This window comes from Hakea prostrata, chromosome 3 (assembly GCF_041222555.1).
Source record: "Hakea prostrata isolate BN-2017 chromosome 3, UWA_Hpros_2, whole genome shotgun sequence".
Lineage (NCBI taxonomy): Eukaryota > Viridiplantae > Streptophyta > Magnoliopsida > Proteales > Proteaceae > Hakea > Hakea prostrata.
Window position 1 is genome coordinate 69064103 of NC_142602.1, and position 21151 is coordinate 69085253.

The 21151-nt window shown below is 40.4% G+C and overlaps 1 protein-coding gene across 1 annotated transcript; it reads left to right on the forward strand.

Moving 5' to 3' along the window:
- The first annotated feature begins 8174 nt into the window (after positions 1 to 8174).
- On the forward strand, positions 8175 to 9374 carry LOC149022893 (uncharacterized). The gene has a single exon (XM_089147727.1). It carries the CDS (start codon positions 8175 to 8177, stop codon positions 9372 to 9374), a length of 1200 nt encoding a protein of 399 aa, XP_089003853.1.
- Positions 9375 to 21151: the final 11777 nt, after the last annotated feature.

Here is a 21151-nt window from a genome sequence, read left to right on the forward strand (position 1 = left end):
ATGATGGGTGGTTATCTCTAACTAATCCTTTTGACTTTGTCGTCTTCAACGTTCCTCTTCGAACTTAGCATTGGGCATTCTGTCATTGCTCGAGCCTATCTTGAGTGAATCTCAAGGATCCCTTAGAGAAAGGCTCTTCAACTCCCTGAGGGGGTGTTTGTGGTTATTCACGAGGTGTTCTTCAACTCCCCAAGGGGGTGTAAATGATTCTTCCCAAAGGGTTCTCCAACTCCCTGAGGGGGTGTGTGTGGTTCTCCACGAGGGGCTCTCGGGCTGCTAGGGGTGCAAGTTTGGCCCTGGCGGCCCTGACCCGCCCTAAGCCCGCCCTGAGCCCGAATAGGGCTTGGGCTAAAGATTTTGGCCCTAAGAGGCGGGTTAGGGCCAAAATATTTTGGCCCTGAACTAGGGCCAAGGGCGGGCATGGGATTACTCTTTGGCCCGCCCAGCCCATCCCAGCCCTGCCCTGATTTTGGCCCTGATCTTGACCCTGATTCTAGCCCTGATTTTGGCCCTGATTCTGATCCTGATCTTGGCCCTAATCCTAGCCCTGTTATTGGCCCTAATCTTGGCTTTAATCTAGGCCCATGATTTGGCCCTGAACTAGGCCCATGATTTTGGCCCTAATTTGAGTCTGGACCCTCCACCCATATGGAGAAGAATTAATTATAATCCACATGGGTGAATATTTGACACCTGTCAAATTTTAAAAACATGATCATATTTTGTAAAAAAATTAATTATATATTCATTACCAATGTAGTAAACATTCACCTGATTTTGGCCCAATCCTAACCCTAATTTTGGCTCTATTCTTAATGTTAATTTGACCCTGATCATGTATTAGATTTATTAATCTTCACATTAACAATGATATAATTATAAGTATTGACTTTGACCTTCAGTCATTTTGATAATATTAGACTATGAGTTCATTTTTTATATTATTTTTAAGATAATTTTTATTTTTCGAATTAAGTCATTTTTAGTTCCAAAAAATCATTGATTTTTTTTTTTGACGAAGGCGAGATAATATATTATAAATAATAAAAGCCAGTATATAGAGAATTAATATCTAACAAATATACACCCCGACTTTTCATCATGAATATTGACAATTTTCTTTTGCCTCCAATGTGTTATTTCAGAGAAAAAAAGGAGAAAAAAAAAAAAAACCCTATTAAGGACAGATAGCTATGTTTGTAACTAAAATATAATTTTCTTTAACTACGAAAAAAAATCAATACTAAATTATCGTTGATTTACTTGTTAACAAAGTTTTGAATATGATTTTTTTTTTGTTGAATAAGGATATCAATGGTAGGGGTTTTCAATTTCCATCACCAAAGTAATGGGAGAGGTTTTTAATTTTCATCGTCAAATTTTGTTGAGAGACTTTCAGAGATCAATATAGAATTATGGAGTATGAATTTATTTATATTTAAAGCAGCACTATCAATTTATTGACAATTTTATCATTTTGTATGAGCTTGAATCATCTTATATTTCTATGAATTTTATTTTTAGTTTACTTATGATACTTTTATTATTATTATTATTATTATTATTATTATTATTATTATTATTATTATTATTATTATTATTATTATTATTATTATTATTATTATTATTATTATTATTATTATTATTATTATTTTATGAATTAACATTTGTTATTTTAGGTCCAATAATATGACCAATTAAGGCTAGGGCCAAGATAGGATCAATCAATGCAAGAGACCAGGCTAATTAGGGTCAGGGCCAATTAGGGCCAGGGACAGGGTCAATCAGGGCTAATCAGCGCCGATCAGGGCTAGGGACAGGGCCAATCAGGGTCAAGGCCAGGGACAGGGCCAATTAGGGCCAATCAGGGCCAACCCATCCCGACCCGGCCCAATTAGGGCCAATCAGGGCGGGAATGGGATTGGCTTGGCCCTGTAGGGCTTAGGGCCAGGGACAATAATCTTTGGCCCTGAAATAGGGTCAGGGCGGGAATGGCTCAGATTAAAACATATAGGGCTGGGCTTGGGATTGCAAAAGCCCGACCCAGCCCGGCCCTGTTGCAGCCCTACGGGCTGCATACCCTCCACAACAGAGCCCCCCATACCATGCGATCGGCTTCTCGAATGTGTGGAATGCTTCTCTTACATCAATTTTGATACAAGCTTTTATCCAGAGACTCTCAGGTAAATGTTACCTATGAGACCCAAAGGTCCTTTCTCCAAAAGCCATCTTCAAACGTTACAATTGTTAATTCTCAACCGTTACATCGATTCATCATAACGTTTCTTCGTTACAACTCCTTGTAGAGGAAAGGTTGTTTGATCTCAATCGTCGCATCCCTTGATCCTTAGCCATTACATCACGACCTTTCTTCTTCTTGCCTCCACTATAAATAGAGGTGTTAGTAGCTGTCATTTTCATTTGAAACATTTGTTGCTCCGAGTCTCTTCAATTGCCTGATTAACTTCATTCTCTATAACTAGCTCACCAATTAGTAAATCTTCTTTCCTTCCTTCTTTGATTTCCTTTCTCTTAGATTTGTTTCAATTCCAATTGTCTCTAGACTATCTCATCGAGTCGAGAAGCCCCCAGCTGGGTTCTCCGAGAGATGCTATTGCCTCTATTAAGGGTGCCATGCACTTTGAGCCGTTCCACCCACTTGACCCTCAACTGTACCGAGCCTTTTGAAGAAGAAGAAACTGGAGATATCTTTGAGAAGAAGACTTCAATAGTTCGGGAGACTCCAAAAATTGAGCGAGACACAAACGTGATTGAGGTGATCCTTCGTCTTCCCGAGAACCAAGATCCTCCTCAAAATTCGACTTCTTCAATATCCATGTCTTCTTCTCCTTTTTTTTTTTTTTTTTTTTTTTTTTTGTAATTGGTGTCATCATGCCCACATGCTTATGCCTTAGTTTCCCATGTTCAAATGCTTCACCTAATTAAAGACTAGGGGTGTCAACGGTGCGGTTTGGGGCAGTTTCGGGCTGGTTTCGGTTTGGGTTCAGGTTAACTAACGGTTTGGGCTAACAGCTTAGATTCGGGTTGACTAACGGTGTATGGTGTGTAAGAAAAGAAAACAAGAATAAAAAATTGAGCATCCTACAACAAAAGTGAAAATTATATGGAAAGCAAAGTTGCTATTGGTCAATTTCCATTAAAAAAAACCCACCCATTATATAGAAATCAAGAACCTAGATATTAAGTAGTAAAATGACTATTTGATCTTTGAATTCATGCTTAATTTTTTTAATTGTCTATACCAACTACCTAATGGTAATATAATGATTCAAATACCATTTAATGTAAAATTACAAAACGGGTTATAACAGGTTACGGTTCAGTTTCGGGTTGGTGCGGGCTCCACAACCCTCAGCCCAATTACGGCCCATTACGGTTCGGTTCGGGCTATAAATCGACACCCCTATTAAAGACTTTAACACTTATGTTCTTCGGCCTCTTGAAGAGGTGGTTAGGAAGAACTCTATTGGGTTCTTTGTCCTCTTGAAGAGATGTTAAGGAAGAATTCTCTTGGGTTCAAGAACTCTTTTGGGTTCTTCGCTCTCTTGAAGAGGCGTTAAGGAAGAACTCTCTCAAGTTCAAGGACTCTCTTGAGTTCTTCAATCTCTTGAAGAGGCGTTAAGGAAGAACTCTCTTGGATTCAAGAAGTCTCTCGAGTACGAGAACTCTCTCAAGTTCGAAAACTCTCTTGGGTTCTTCAATCTTTTGAGAGGCGTTAAGGAAGAACTCTCTTGGGTTCTTCACTCTCTTGAAGAGGTGTTAAGGAAGAACTCTCTTGGGTTCTTCGATCTCTTGAGGAGGCATTAAGGAAGAACACTTTTGAAGAGGCGTTAAGGAAGAACTCTCTAGGGTTCAAGAACTATCTTGAGTTCGAGAACTCTCTTGGGGTTCTTCGCTCTCTTAAAGAGGTGTCAAGGAAGAACTCTCTTAGGGTCAAAATCTCTCTCGAGTTTAAGAACTCTCTTGGGTTCTTCGATCTCTTGAAGAGGCGTTAAGGAAGAACTCTCTTGGGTTCAAGATGTCACACCCCACCCGCCGGTCTCAGTTATACCCAACAACCCGTGGGTGTGATCCGTCATAGGATCCACGATCTTACCATCAATAATAATAAATGCAATAAATAAATAATCAAGAGCAAGAGCAAGTTTAAATAATTAATCAAAAGAATTACAGGAATCCAAATATTCTAAAGAATGAAAATGAAAGTAATCAAGTTAAAAAACTAATGAGTTCAGCGGAAGTAATCAAATAAACTAAATGAGTTTCTTTCTGGTAGACTTCTCTAAAGCTATAGTCTTCTCTTCTAAAACAATAAGATAGGGAGTTCTTCAGTTCTTCTCCAAGGACTTCTCAAAATGTTTGATGATCTGCCTTCTTCGGCTATCAATGGGTGCTATAAGCGCACTCCAAGCATTCGTAGGAGGCTTTGTGGACCACATCTCCATCTCCCACTAACGGTGCCACATCCTCTTCATATATGTAGTAACACTCACGCGGTACATCTCCGGTTTTCGACGTGCTACCATCTGTACAGTATAATATAACATGCAAAGAAAGGAATGAGTTCTGACGAACTCAGTAAGGATACACATTTCTCATACATATGTCGACATATCCAGCAATGCATATATGAAATGAATGATATGCAATATTATGAATGCTACTAAGATCTAACTATGCAAGTCTCTAGACAGTTTACATGCTTTAAGATATAACACCAACCCTCCTCTGGGTAGGTCTAGTCACTCTGATCCCTCACCGACTAGTTACCTCTGTTAGAATCCCGGGTAAAGGGGTTAAGTCCTCATCAGTCATCCATAGCTGGGGTTTAAGTCAAAACTCTCTTACCACGACCATTGGCATGAGTACTGGCACATGTTGGGGTTTCTAATCCAATGCAAGGTCATACAGTAACATACTACATGAAGTCCAGATACTTCCCCTATGGCACCAACCAACTCGGTTCCGTATTCTTCTCAACCTAGGAATGAGAACCCTCACGGACTGGCTACCGTTGTTGGACTCCATTACCTAACCCTATGGTCATCCACATATTGTTGGGGCAGATGCTCTCATGACCCCTCAAGACTCTCTGGCCACTCCTTGGATGTCCACAAGCCCAAACCTTAACATATGCAACCCTACCATTGTATGATCAACAGTGGACTACTGAGTCTCGGCACGGATTGGTTACCACTGTGAAATCCCCCGGATTTCTACCCTTTTAACCCGTGGCTTCAAGACTGAGAAAATCGGGCCTCGAGTTGATGACAAATGTGGGCCATTCAAGTGGAGCCCGAAGGGTTGGAAATGAATCCAATATTGGTGGATGACCATTGTGATGACTCATCAACTCTCCTAGAGTTTAAGTGATGAGAAAAGATTAATCGCGATGGTGTAAAAAGGGTGATTTTGGAACGTCCATATATCAGCGATGGAGAATCCAATTGACGCGAATAAGGTATCAAATCGAAGATCATCGAAAGACTTTTCCAACAAGCCAAAAATCATCAAAATCGAAGTCCATTTGAGGGGTCAACCAGGGGCCGGTTGAACTGCCTGTCAACCGCCCCAACCCCCCACCCATTTTCCAGCTTCGGGGCAGAATCGGATTTTTCATGTTTAAAACCCTATTTTGAGTTTCTAACCTCTCATACTCACATTTTAGAAGGCTAGTATGAGGCTGAGGCTAAAGGAGGAAGATAAACCAAGGGAAAGGAAGGTTTCTAACCTTTCGGAAGCGTGCCAGCACCCGGATCTTTGCGGATTTGTTAGGAAAGGTAAGATTCATCAAACCCTCTTCTTTGGGCTTGGTTTTAGGAGTAGTTCTTCGCAATAAATGTTGGATTTGGGTAGTTGTTGCATGTTAGGTCTATTAAATGCTTGCAAATAGTTTTATTTATGTTTCTCTTTAGTTTGTGAGTGGTTTGTGCGGATTGTTGCAAACGATTTCACGTTTTGACTCTCAGAGACGCTCCGGGGCAACTCGCGAGAGCCAAATTTGGGCCTTTTTGATCCAGAACGAATTGGATCAAATTGAAGGTACCCTTAGGACCCTATTGCTTCCGATTAGACATTCCCAAAGTTTCGTTTCGACTTTGAATCGATAGTGAAATATTGATTTTCGCCGAAACTAGGTTGAGAACGGTGGGTTCAAACCTAGTTGGCAGATTAGGCTTTTGGTGGGTGATTATGGGAACTCTATTAAAACCCAATTGAATTCTAATTTATGTCTATTGATCTTCTTACATGATTAGGTTTATTTTGATTATAATCACCAACTCGTAAGTTTAACTTTTGTGGAACCTTGGAGAGCTTATGCTAACTAGAAAGGTGAGGAATATACTTAACCTTATCTTGCATGTTTAATCATGTTAATTAAATTTCATTATTGATATCTTGCCTTGCTTTAGTATTTATTTTCTTGTGTTTATGTGTGGAACTTTGCACGAATGAAAGGTAAGAAAGTATGTTTGCTTCAATTTTCAATATTCTTTGAAAATAATATGAGAATGTATAAGATGGATGAGATTGAATGGAGTGAGTTTTTCTTTTATTTTCAAGTCCTAAATTATTGATGTGAAGATATATGGATGATGTTGGATTAAATTACTCTTTTTATTTTATGTTTCAAACTAGGTGTTGGGAAATGCCATGTCAGCATTTGCCACATCAGCCTCTATTGGTTTTGATGATAATAAGCATGAATTACTAATGGCTATATTGAGTTATGATGTTTTAGTTCAAGATGAGAACAAGTGGACCAACTCCAAGTCAAAGCCATATGCAAGTCAAAGCCAAGATCATGCCAAGATAGACATGAAGTCTAAGTCAAGATGACCATGCCAAGATGGACATGAAGACTGTTGCACAAAATCAAGTCGAAGATCAAGACTTAGGTTGAATTAGGGCTTAGGACACTCTCGCATACACATTCATGTAAATGCATCAATTATATGTAATTCATATTACTAGAGTGACCTAGGACATGTTAGTGAGGTGTACAATGCTTAGGGTTGACCAAAAAGTCCAAAAACCCAAGCAATGTCCCACCCCAACTTAAGTCGGCAAAATAGAGTTCGACGGATAGCCGTGCGAGCGGACGGATGTCCGTCTGTACTCGATAACTCTGTTTCTCGGAAAACAATAGAAGGTCGACGGAAATTTCCGTCTGAGCGGCGGTCCGGCCAGACGGATGTCCGTCCGGCCCAGATTTGACTATAACGGCTAGTTTAAAGAGAATATCCTCTCACTGTTTGCAACGGATACTTTTGAGACGGATGACCGTCGACCGGACGGACGTCCGGGCTGAAAAACGGGACAAAAATGTGTCCGTTTTCTATCCGTTGGGGATTGGGTTTTTGCACTTAAAGGTGCTCTATATAAACCCAATTCACCTCATTTGAGAGTAACAACACTCACACTTGATCACCCACTCCCCAAGTGATCCTAAAGCTCTCAAATTGCTAGAAAGCCTTGTGCTTTGCCTTTCACCTTCTCCCCAACCTTGAAGAACATACCAAGGTGTTAAAGTAAGCTTGTGGAAGTCAAGCTTGAGGTGATTGAAGGCTTTGGTGGTGCATGCATTTCATATCTTGAGCATACAACTCTTATTGCATCACACACACACAAGAGGTAAAGTGTCACACCTCTTGTTAAGGTAACATCCTTCTCTTGTAACTGTTTTCAATTCTAGTCTAGGTAGATTAGAATTGGTTTTGGGTACTCTTGCCCGTGAACAAAGATTGGTTGGGTGCTCTTGCCCGTGAACAAAGATTGAAGAGGGTGCTCTTGCCCTAAGATAAACAAAGATTGTAAAGGGTGCTCTTGCCCCCTAACAAAGATTGTAAAGGGTTTGATCTCTACCCATTGTATTGAAAGAGAATCACTAGTGGAATATTCTCTTAAGGCCAAGAGAGGAGTGGACGTAGACTTGTAAAGTCGAACCACTATAAATCTTGTGTTGTGATTGCTTGTCATTGTTTAAATTCATTTGAATTCTCAATTAACCTTGTATTTCCGCACAAACCGAAAAATTGGGACAATCCACTAGTTGCAACCTAATCACTTCCCCTCTAGGTTGCACCAACAATTGGTATCAGAGCGGGAGCTCAAATTAAGATTGAAATCAATCTTTAAAAGAGTCAAAGATCATGGCCTTTCCTTTTTATGAAGTTCCTTCAAGAACCGAAGGTCTTAACACTGCTAGACCTCCATACTTTAATGGAGAAGACTTTGCCTATTGGAAAAATAGGTTTGAAGACTTTGTGTGTGCACATGATTTCGATGTGTGGAACGTCATAACATGTGGACCAAATGAGGTTCTCAAAACAGATGAACATGGCCATAAGGTACCCAAACTTAGAACCGAGTGGACTTCGATCGACAAGGTCAAAATTCAATTAAACCACAAAGCAAAAATGTTTTTGCAATGTGCGTTAAGTGAAAAAGTCTACAATAGATGTGGCATTTGCAAAAGTGCCAAAGAAATTTTTGATAAGTTGGTAGTCACATATGAAGGGACTGATCATATCAAAAGGATGAACCTAGACATCTACATGCTTCAATATGAAGAGTTTAAAATGTTAGATTATGAGGATATTACTTCTTTATTTAGTAGATTTACTAACATTATGAACAAGTTGTATAGCCTAGGAAAAGAATTGGCAAATGAGGACATAACTAGAAGAATTCTGAGAGCTCTTCCACCCTCATGGAGACCCAAAAGGACAGCAATTCAAGAAGCGGGGAATCTGTCTAAAATTACCATTGATGAGCTAATGGGATCTTTGCTAGCTCATGAAGCGGAGCTTGAAGAAGACAAGCAAGCAAGCGTGCAGCAGGATCGAAGGAAGAGGTCCATAGCTCTAAAGAGTGCCACCAAGGAAGAAGAAGAAAGTGAGAGTGAAGAAGAAGACTTGGACAGTGAGCTCTACCAAATCGCCAAAGAGTTCAAGAGACTTCTCAAAAAGAAAAGAGGGAAGTATCTTCACAAAGGAGAATCCTCTAAGGAGCACAAAGGTAAAGATCCTTCTAAGAAAAAAGGTTATGTTTCTAATGTCACTTGTAACAAGTGTAGGAAACTGGGCCACATCAAGTCCGAGTGCCCGTATATGGCTAACATATCCTACAACACAAGTGAGGAAGAAGAAGAGGAGGAGTCCAAGGAAGAAAGAATCAACTTGGCTCTAATGGCAAAGTCCATGGAAGAACAAGAAGACCTTGAGGTAAATTCTTCCCATAATCCTAATTCCATTAGCAATAATGATAACGGATTAATAGATGACATTGATAGGGACAACTCATTTGGAGTATTGTTCAAAATCATTAAGGACCCAGAAAAAGGGTATTAAGAAAGAGTATGTCATTCTCTTTCCTTTTATGCATTCATGTAGGGGGAGAGTGCATATGTGAGGGAGAGAAGTTGTTAACTTATGCATTAATTAGGGGGAGCATAAGTTAAGAAGGGAGAATTATTTGAGGGGAGCACTCATGCTCTTCATGCTTGTGTCAATGACAAAGGGAGAGTTAATTGAGGGAGAGCATTTCATGCATTATTTTTGTTGATAACAAAGGGGGAGAGTTATTTGCGGAGAAGCATCTCCTATATTTTGTTGATAACAAAAAGGGTAGAAAAATTATATAAATTATATAATTTTGAATTAGATAATTCATTAGCTCCTATATTGTTTGTTGATGACAAAAGGGGGAGAAAACCGCATAAATGAATTAGATAATAATTCATGGGGAAAACATGTCATAACATGCATATGAATGAGCATCGACTGCTATTAATGATCATTCATATTTTCCCTCATTCATGTGTTTATCATCATCAAAAGGGGGAGATTGTTGGAAAATGCCATGTCAGCATTTTGCCACATCGGCCTCCATTGATTTTGATGATAACAAACATGAAACTTGAATTCACCATGTTTTGATGATAACAAACATGAATTAGAATTCACCATGGAAAAACATGAAAATAACATGCATATGAATGAGTGTTTATTTGCTATTAATTATCATTCATATATTCCAATCATTCATGTGTTTATCATCATCAAAAAGGGGGAGATTGTTGGGAAATGCCATGTCAGCATTTGCCACATCAGCCTCTATTGGTTTTGATGATAATAAGCATGAATTACTAATGGTTATATTGAGTTATGATGTTTTAGTTCAAGATGAGAACAAGTGGACCAACTCCAAGTCAAAGCCATATGCAAGTCAAAGCCAAGATCATGCCAAGATAGACATGAAGTCTAAGTCAAGATGACCATGCCAAGATGGACATGAAAACCGTTGCACAAAATCAAGTCGAAGATCAAGTCGAAGATCAAGACTTAGGTTGAATTAGGGCTTAGGACACTCTCGCATACACATTCATGTAAATGCATCAATTATATGTAATTCATATTACTAGAGTGACCTAGGACATGTTAGTGAGGTGTACAATGCTTAGGGTTGACCAAAAAGTCCAAAAACCCAAGTCATGTCCCAGCCCCAACTTAAGTCAGCAAAATAGAGGTCAGACTGATAGCCGTCTGAGCAGACGGATGTCCGTCTGTACTGATAACTATGTTTCTCAGAAAACAACGGAAGGCCGGACGGAATTTCCGTCTGGCAGTCGGATGTCCGTCTGAGCCAGTCCAGGCCAGACGGATGACCGTCTGGGCAGACGGATGTCCGTCTGAGCCAGTCCAGGCCAGACGGATGTCCGTCTGGGCAGACGGACGTCTGTCTAGCCCAGATTTGACTATAACGGCTAGTTTAAAGAGAATATCCTCTACAGCTGTTTGCAATGGATACTTTTGAGACGGATGACCGTCTGACCAGAAGGACGTCCGTCTGGGCTGAAAAACAGGACAAAAATGTGTCCGTTTTCTATCTGTTGGGGATTGAGTTTTGGCACTCAAAGGTGCTCTATATAAACCCAATTCAGAGTAACAACACTCACACTTGATCACCCACTCCCCAAGTGATCCTAAAGCTCTCAAATTGTTAGAAAGCCTTGTGCTTTGCCTTTCACCTTCTCCCCAACCTTGAAGAACATACCAAGGTGTTAAAGTAAGCTTGTGGAAGTCAAGCTTGAGGTGATTGAAGGCTTTGGTGGTGCATGCATTTCATATCTTGAGCATACAACTCTTATTGCATCACACACACACAAGAGGTAAAGTGTCACACCTCTTGTTAAGGTAACATCCTTCTCTTGTAACTGTTTTCAATTCTAGTCTAGGTAGATTAGAATTAGTTTTGGGTACTCTTGCCCGTGAACAAAGATTGGTTGGGTGCTCTTGCCCGTGAACAAAGATTGAAGAGGGTGCTCTTGCCCTAAGATAAACAAAGATTGTAAAGGGTGCTCTTGCCCCGTAACAAAGATTGTAAAGGGTTTGATCTCTACCCATTGTATTGAAAGAGAATCACTAGTGGAATACTCTCTTAAGGCCAAGAGAGGAGTGGACGTAGACTTGTAAAGTCGAACCACTATAAATCTTGTGTTGTAATTGCTTGTCATTGTTTAAATTCATTTGAATTCTCAATTTACCTTGTATTTCCGCACAAACCGAAAAATTGGGACAATCCACTAGTTGCAACCTAATCACTTCCCCTCTAGGTTGCACCAACACTAGGGTTGTGGGTTCGCCCATTACCCTAGTGAACTTACATGAATATGCATCTAGAGCTAAGTACATGAATGCTAAGTGTCTAAAAGTGTTTGGCTAGGTAACCTCATGAGTACTACTACCCTTCCGGCAGGGGTATTGAAGTCGGTTAACCCGTGATGTTAGTGGCTGGGTCCTGAGTGTCAAGCAAGCCCACTATCATCATAGAGAGGTAAGGTTGCATATAATAGATAAGGGCTCCTGGGCGCTCAAGACCGGTGAAATGATCCGTGAGAGGACATGGAGAGCATCCTGCCCATTATATATGGATGACCACTAGGTTAAGGAATGGGATCCAACAGTTGCCTCCCGTTGAGGATTCCATTCATAGGTGGGAAGGTATCGAACCAAAAGGGCACTAGGCATGAGGGGAGATATCCGAACCATATGTAGTACGAGACCGTATGACTTTGCATTGGGCTAAGATTATCCTTGACACGTGCCAATCTCATACCAAACGGTGATGTGAGAGAGTGGTGACCTTGTTGAAAGAAACGATTGTAGTAGAATGGCTTATTGATCAATGATCTCAAGCCCTCTATTTATAATTAAGTGGAAAGTAGACTATTACAAGGAATAGAAGTTTACATGAATGCAAACTCTAATTTAACTCCTATTCAAACTCTTATTAGATTCCTAATAGAATCCAACACTCCCCCTCAAGTTGAGGCGTGGATATCACACATGTTTAACTTGACCAAAAGAGTATAAAACATCTGTCCAAGTAAACATCTGCAATTTGATCTTCAAACTTATAGATTACGTCTGCCTTATAGACTTCCATTTGCTTTGTCCTCATCTATACTGCAACTTTATGTCTCCAAAGAAGAACGCCCAAGAAAAAAGGTAGAATCTTCAAATGTTGAGAAGACTAAATTTCTGCGCAAATCTGAGGGAAAATATACTTTTGGGGTAACAATTGCTAGGGTAAAATAGCCAAAGTGAAACTTTTGATTTGTAGCAATGTAAGATCTTTAAAGAAAAAGTTTGCCAAGGGACAATCTCCAAAGGTAGGGGAAAATTTGTCAAGATAAGTGACAATCTCCAAAGGTAATAGAGATCAAGTTCTGCAAAGGTCAAACGACAAATCTTTTACAAGGTTAGATCTCCGAAGGGAAGATGTCAAGTTTAGGGGCAAATCTCCAGGGTTAACAGAGATCAAGTTCTGCACAGTCAAAAAGATAGCTCTATAGCAATGTTAGATCTCCAAAGTAGAAGATTGTGAAGGTAAGGGACAAACTTTCAAAGGTAACAAAGATCAAATTCTACATAAGGAAGTCTACATGAAAGGCATTGAATTGTAGACATCTTCAATCTCCCCCTGGCACGTGTAGCTTTACACGTGGGAAAACAATAACAAAGGAAACGAAGAAATTGTAATGGTAAGATGAAAGTATCAGGAAAACAAATCTAGAGAAAATGACAAAATTTGAAAGGGGGATGACCTAGCCTATGGTGCCACTGAGGAAGGTCGGATTACAATGAATGGGACCGGATTGGAAGATGTAGTCAAAGCAGAAGCCCGATCGCCCTCTTGAGCAAATAAAGTCCATTTACCATGTCCAATCTCCTTCCCCAAGAGGACCGATCCTGCCGGAAGTAGCATGGAGGGGTAGGGGTAGTAGAGGAAGCAGTGGTCGAGGTGGGCCAGAGAAGGCAGAAGTCGCGGAACTCCGCGTGAAAACCAACGGAGAGGGTGTGGTGGGTGGGGAGCGGTCTCGAGAAAGATTAGCCTTTGGTTTTACCTGTCTTTGTGCTCGTTTTTGCTCAAAATCAGCAGGCTTCCCATGCAGTTTCCAACAATTTTCCTTGGTGTGATATGGTTTGTGACAGTACTCATACTTGACAATCTCCTTAGCCGGATTAGATTTAGTGCGAACAGGCTGTAAAGTTGATTTCTCCATAATAGGAGTATGAAGCATGACTAATCGACGACTTTCCTCACATTGAACAAGAGCATAAGACTGTTCTAGTGTAGGAAAGGGAGAACGACTTAAGACTTTCACTCTGATCTGATCGTACTCCACGTTCAAACCTGCTAAGAAGTCATATACTCGAATCTTATCAATGTACTTCTTATATGTCGCCACATCATCTAGATTAGTGGGGTGATAATCCCCATAATGATCCAACTCTTGCCAAAGAGATCGCAACTCAGCATAATAGTGGGCCACAGTTAGTTCCTTTTGGGTAGTCTCATGAAGCTTCTTTCATAGCTCATAAACATATGCATCATTCCCCAACTGTCCATATGTTTCAGTAGTAGCCTTCCAGATTTGGGCTGCAGTATCAAGTAATAGGTAACCCCGAGCAATATTTGGATGCATGGAATTCAAAAGGAATGACATAATAAGAGAGTCATTTGATATCCATTTATCCTATAAAACACCTGCGGTAGTGGGTTTGATAGTGGTGCCCGTAATGTATCCAACTAGTCCTCTTCCAGCAATAGTCAGGTAAGCAGATCGAGACCAGATCAAGTAATTTGTGCCGTCAAATCTTACCGAAAGAGAATGAAGAGTGGCTATGTTGAAAAAATTGTCTGCAGTTCTTCAGTCTCCACCTTTTGAAAAAAAAACTAAAACGTCGCAGAATGCAATAGCCAAACAATGATATGATCAAATCTCCTTTTTCCCCCCTTTTTTTTTTTTGAATTAGAGAAAGAATCTGGTCTGGTCTAATAGAACCAGGGACAAAAAAGAAGGAAAATTTTGGTTCTGGTCTAGTCTATTTTGGACAATGAACCAAGAATTGAACCAATCAATGAACTAAAAAACCAAACCAGAAGTTGAACCCAAAAACCAATCAAATAAATCAATTACAATAGATATCTTCTTCCACACACCTGAAAAATCGAAGATTTGTGTTGCACACGATTGGGAAGATGATGATGCAGCGAAGCTAAGGTGAAGGCGATGGCGATGGTGGCTTCTCTTCTTCTTTCCTTTTCTTCTTGGTCGAGCCCATTGTAGTGCAGAGAAAGAAATTGGTTGCGATGGATTTGCGAGGGTTTGCGATTGATGCAATCTCTAGCTAAAGCAGCAGCAGCAGCCACCTGTGATTCTGTTTTCCTAATCGCAAGAAGCAGGCAGCAAGCACCTGCGATTCTGCTTTCCTAATCGCAAGAAGCAGCAAGCCAGGTTGTGGCCTGCGATTCTGTTTTCCTAATCACAAGAAGCAGCAGCAGGTTGTGGCCTGCGATTCTGTTTTCCTAATCGCAAGAAGCAGCAGCAGGTTATGGTTCTTCTTCTCTTCTTCTTTCCCCTTTTTTTTCTTCTCTTGTCTTCGAGGTGGAACTGAAACAATAGTGCAGCGGTGCAATGAGTTTGAAAAGTGAAAAAATTTCTGCCAAACGATGGTTGCAGAATTAGGTTGTAGAATAACAAGAAAAAAACTGCGAAGGGTTTTGGAGAAAAAGAAAAAAATTGAAGAACATCCTAATCGAACTTAGGCTCTGATGCCATGTTGAAAGAAACGATTGTAGTAGAATGGCTTATTGATCAATGATCTCAAGCCCTCTATTTATAATTAAGTGGAAAGTTGACTATTACAAGGAATAGAAGTTTACATGAATGCAAACTCTAGTTTAACTCCTATACAAACTCTTATTAGAATCCTAATAGAATCCAACAGACCTATACCCCAACCATGGCTTGACAGGACTTTACCCAACAATTGCAGAGAACCCAATAAACGTCTCTTGTTGAGGGAGAATGACTGAGATTGCCCAAAGGAGATTGGTGTTTAAACTTAATGCGTGTCTACCATAGAGACCTCATGATAGAGTTAGGACCATAATATCATAATCATTCATATATCATGTCATTATCATTAATTATATTGTCGATACTCATGCTATATGTGTGGTGTGGAATCTTATGAATGAATGCACGGTATGATGTGGAAATCTTGTGGACGAATGCATGATATGATGTTGAGTTGACCTCACTGAGTTTTGTTGAACTCATTCTTCTTTATATGTCTGTTTCTATTAGAATATATTGCAAGTTATAAGGACTCCTTTCAAGTGGAGGATTCTTCGTCGACAGACTTTCTTGAAAGAGTGATTGAAGAAGATGTAGGTTCGCATGGAGCTTCATGCCCATGCAAGTGCTGTTCTTATGAGGTTGGATTCCATTAGGGAATCAATTTAGTTTAAATTCTGCTACAATAAAATATTCTTCCTTCAAACTCTGATGTCCATTTTGATTAACTTTAGATAATGGATGACTGTAACCTTTTGATAATTCAGATTTGATAACTTTATACTTGAACTTGATTTATTCTTGTCCTTTTAATTATGATATATCATGTGTTGTATGGAATTGTCACTGAACCTAGGTCTTACGGTGTATCACCCCCACGGGTATTAGGGTATGACCGGATCTAGTTAGGTGGGGGTGTGACAACCACTATAGGATGAAATAGAGTCACATCACCATTATCACAGGTCATCCGGTTTCAATTCCCCTACCGAAAGAGTAGTAGCATGTAAATGTTTCTAACCATGCATTCTAGACTTCCTAGGTATGTCATTCAACAGTCATGATAGTGCTAGAGGCATCAATGAGCATGTGTCTCATACCACAATCTTTTGATATCTCAAGCAATGGTTACCCAATTGGATACCCTTTCATCACAACTACATCACATCATCCAACATTATATCATAACCAGTCATTCAATATCATAAAGTGATAAAGTATACAGAAGCATCATGTACAACATACTTTCAACAGTAATACAATGATTCATACAACTACAACAAATCATATGATCAATGGAGAATGTAAAAAATATACCATTTTTCATATAGCATGTCATTACATATAAATAAGAAAGTATGTCCTTACCTGTAATTATGTAAAAGCTTACTAGAATGCAATTAAATCTCAATCTCAACAGTTCTAGCAAATGCAAAGAACACTTAAACATAAGGTTACAAGAATACATTAAAGACATGAGTCAAATCAGAGCAAAGACAAACCTCACATGGCTACTGTGACTCAGCCAATCATTTTGGCCGGTCAGGTCAAGTGACCGCCCCTATTACATATAGTTTGTAAAGTCCGAAATTCTGACATTCAATCATCCAATTTCAATCCTATTTCGGGATGATTTTAGTCCAAATTTCATTCTTAATAAGTCTATAACAAAGGTGCGAATCAGCAACCTAAAATTATAAAGATTCATAATTCAATTCATCTCCCTCGATTAGATCCATCCTTTATTCGAATGTAGAGATTCGTTTTCGGACAAGATCTTCTCAAAATCATTGATAAAGAATAGAACTAACACAATTTGGTTACTACCTACACAAAAAGAGATGGATCTACACCATTCCAAAATTTGAGGGAAGAGAATGGAGTGAATGGAGATCACTTACCTCTTTAAGATTCGCAAAACAGACGGGGGAAAGGTTCCACTTCACAATCTACGCTTCTCTCACCTTCCAGCACGTGTTCTCTACCTCCTAACAGTCCATAACAACAATCCCGAATATAATAATGAGTTAAAAGGTCGGGGTTTGCTATTTATAGAGAACAGGAGGCAAATTAGGGCAAAATCTCACAAGCAGACCGTGGCAGTCACTTGGGGCGGTTGATTGGCCAATCAACCACTTTAAGCAACTGCCTCCTAGTACTTTTTAGTACTTGGGTGCTTTGCTCAAGGGGTTGGTCCCCAACTCAAACTTAACCCTAAACAACATGTGGGGGAGGTCTTACCTTCAATCCGAACATCTTCAAACACCTTTTGACTCTGATTGGAAATCCACTTTCCCAACAAAGCAGGTTCTTCATCAAGAGAATCCAAATCCATGGACTTAGGACATGGATCATGGACTTCAATCTGGATATTCCACAACTTTTTTCGGCTTGACCTTCGAGTTATCGGACCTATAATACGGATTCCAGGTTAGAAATACGGGGGTTTTTATAGAAGAACTCTCTCGAGTTCAAGAACTCTCTTGGGTTATTTGCTCTCTTGAGGAGGTGTTAAGGAAGAACTCTTTTGGGTTCTTTGATCTCTTGAAGAGGCATTAAGGAAGAACACTCTTGGGTTCGGGAACTCTCTTGGGTTCTTCACTCTCTTGAAGAGGCGTTAAGGAAGAACTCTCTTGGGTTCTTCGATCTCTTGAAGAAGCATTAAGGAAGAACACTCTTGGGTTCAAGAACTCTCTCGAGTTTGAGAACTCTCTTGAAGAGGTGTTAAGGAAGAACTCTCTTGGGTTCAAGAACTCTCTTGGGTTCTTCGATCTCTTGAAGAGGCGTTAAGGAAGAACTCTCTTGGGTTCAAAAACTCTCTCGAGTTCAAGAACTCTCTTGGGTTCTTCGATCTCTTGAAGAGGTGTTAAGGAAGAACTCTACTGGGTTCAAGAACTCTCTTGGGTTCTTCGCTTTCTTGAAGAGGCGTTAAGGAAGAACTCTCTTGGGTTCAAGAGCTCTCTCGAGTTCAAGAACTCTCTTGGGTTTTTTGATCTCTTGAAGAGGTGTTAAGGAAGAACTCTCTGGATTCTTCGCTCTCTTGAAGAGGTGTTAAGGAAGAACTCCCTTGGGTTCTTCAATCTCTTGAAGAGGCGTTAAGGAAGAACTCTCTTGGGTTCTTTGCCCTCTTGAAGAGGTGTAAGGAAGAACTCTCTTGGGTTCTTTGACCTCTTGAAGAGGCGTTAAGAAGGAACTCTCTTGGGTTCTTCAATCTTTTTAAGAGGCGTTAAGGAAGAACTTTCTCAAGTTCAAGAAATCTTTTGGGTTCTTCGATCTCTTGAAGAGCCGTTAAGGAATAACTCTCTTGGGTTCTTCGGCCTCTTGTAGAGGTGTTAAGGAAGAATTCTCTTGGGTTCTTTGGCCTCTTGAAGAGACGTTAAGGAAGAACTCTCTTGGGTTCTTTGGCCTCTTGAAGAGACGTTAAGGAAGAACTCTCTTGGGTTCTTCGTCCTCTCGAAGAGGTGCTAAGGAAGAATTCTCTTGGGTTCTTCATCCTCTTAGGGAAGCGTTAAAGAAGAACTTCTTGTAAATATCCTTGTGAAGAGATGTTAAAAGACACCAACATTTGGTCATCTAAAAATGATACTTCATTGAAACTGAGATGGAATAGTTACATAAGAGTTCGATCTAGGCTTCTTGATCTCTGCCTCTTTTTGGCGGAGGACTTCTCCGGGAACTATTCCGTTCTTCGAACATACTTCTTGAGGTGACCTTCTTGGATAAGCTTCTCAATTTCTACCTTGAGGTTCCTACAATCATTCGTATAATGGTCGTAATCTTTATGGAAACGATAGTACTTAATCATATCCTTATCCTTTAGTCAAGAATGTAGCTTACCTGACCACTTCAAGAGGTTCTTGTCTTGGATTTGGATTAGGATCTCTGATCTCTTGGTATTTAAGGGAGAGAAGGTATCTTCACTACCCTTGGTGATCTCTTGTTGAGCTTCAATAACCTCTGAGACTGTGGTATACTTTTGACATTTCTTGAGAAGGGCCCCCATAAGTCTTGGGCTTGTCTTGGAGTAAAACCTTTAGCAACTGTTGTTGACTTATCCCACTTCATAACGCACTATACGCCACCGTATCATCGAGCTATTCGATCTCAATGGCTACTTCGTCAAATCTCAAGAGATAGTCTTGAATGGACTCATTTCGTCCTTGTTTGATGGCGAAGAGGCTATCAACCATCTTTTTACTCCCAATGCTACTTCGAAATTGAGCAATAAACTTCCTCCCAAGTTCTCTAAAGTTTTGGATGGATCTTGGCCTTAGGCTAGTAAACCACTTTATTGTTGGGCCCTTGAGAGAGGTCGGGAAGGTTCAGCAAAGCAACTCATCCTCTCTCACGATCACAACCATGATTGACTTGAAATAACTAATGTGTTCTCGAGGATTGGACTTACCCTCAAAAGGAATGAACATTGGCATAATGAAATTAGGTGGAAGAGGTGCTCTCATGACTTCTTCAGAAAAGGGCTCTCCATCGACCACATCATAGTCGTCATCTTGATCCCGATTGTCAAGCTTCCTCTCCAACTTGTCTAATCTCCTTCCGAGACCATTTGCATCCTGATGTCCTTCTTGTGGAGATCCGATTCTCTCACAATCAAAATAATGAGAAAGAGGTAGGGTTGAAGATTGAGCTCTATTTGTCACATCCACCCAGCCGGTATCCTATCTGGCATACCCGGGATGTGATCCACAGCCCGAAGATCCAGATCGAGTGGCCATGCCTCCCACATACACGATAACATAATCTTGAACAATATAATCAATGTTTAAAATAAGCAATAAACAAATCAAATGAATAAGAAAAGATAATCAATCAGAGTGCGGAAATATCAAGTATCAACTTCTCATAAAAGTGGTCTCCAGGGGAAGGAGTGATCAGAAGTCACCCCTTCAAAATAGCAGAAAGGTGGTTAATTAAACTAAATTACAAATCCGAATCGAGAGTAAATCCCTAAGAGTTAAAGACAATATATCCATAAGTTTTACAGTCATCCAAGGAAATGGGGCACTACGCAAAGGTTTCTTCAATCCTAATGATTGTTTCTTCGTAAGTATGGATGAAGTGGACCCAGCGCGGCCGCTCCCTCACTAAGGTGGGGCTAACCCTGGTACGAACCATAATCCTCCTTGGCACAATAATCCTGACTCTCATTGTAGCCATCACCCAAAGGGTAGTATGCGGTATCATAGCTCGGGTCGTAGTGTGCGCCATCAAAGGCTTCTGTACCTGCAAAATAATCTAACAAATTGCACGAAAGGAATTAGTTCAAAAGAACTCAGCAAGGCAAGTCGTTTCATAATACACAGTTCATCCAATACAAATCATGGTATGATGCAATATGATATGAGACAATGATGATATATGATTCTAATCCTAAGTATGCTAGTCTCTAAGGTAGACATGCTTTAAGCCATAGCACCATACTTCTTTGGGTCGTCTCTCACTCCTCCTCAATCATATAGATATCTTGGGTCTGCCGTGGTAATTGGGTAAAGTCCTCATCAAACCATGGTTGGGGATTCAGTCACCACTCTCTCACATCACCATTGGTATAAGTATTGGCGCATGTCACGGCGAAGCCTAGCCCAATGCAAGTCATCTACTCAGTCGTATCATGTCAGATCCGGATACTTTCCCTATGGCACCGACCAACTCGGTTCCGTATCCTTCACACTAGAGTCAGCGTATCCTATGGCACCGACCAACTCGGACAACGGACTCATCAACCCTATTGGTCATCCACAAATGGTAAACGGGAAGCTCTCACGTCCTCTCACGGGTTGGTTACCGGTCTTGAGCGCCCCTGAGCCCAGGTCTATCCATTTGCAACCTACCAATAAATGACCCCTTTCGGGTATCCGCAGTATGGTTTAAGTCCTCTCACGGAGTGGATACCGGTCTTGAGCGCCCATCAACCATACTCTACCACGGGTCGTTCGGTCTCAATACCCTTCCGATTCGGGT

What these genes read in the sequence shown, in the direction of transcription:
- LOC149022893 (XM_089147727.1), top strand. Translation starts at nt 8,175, where the DNA reads ATGGCCTTTCCTTTTTATGAAGTTCCTTCAAGAACCGAAGGTCTTAAC.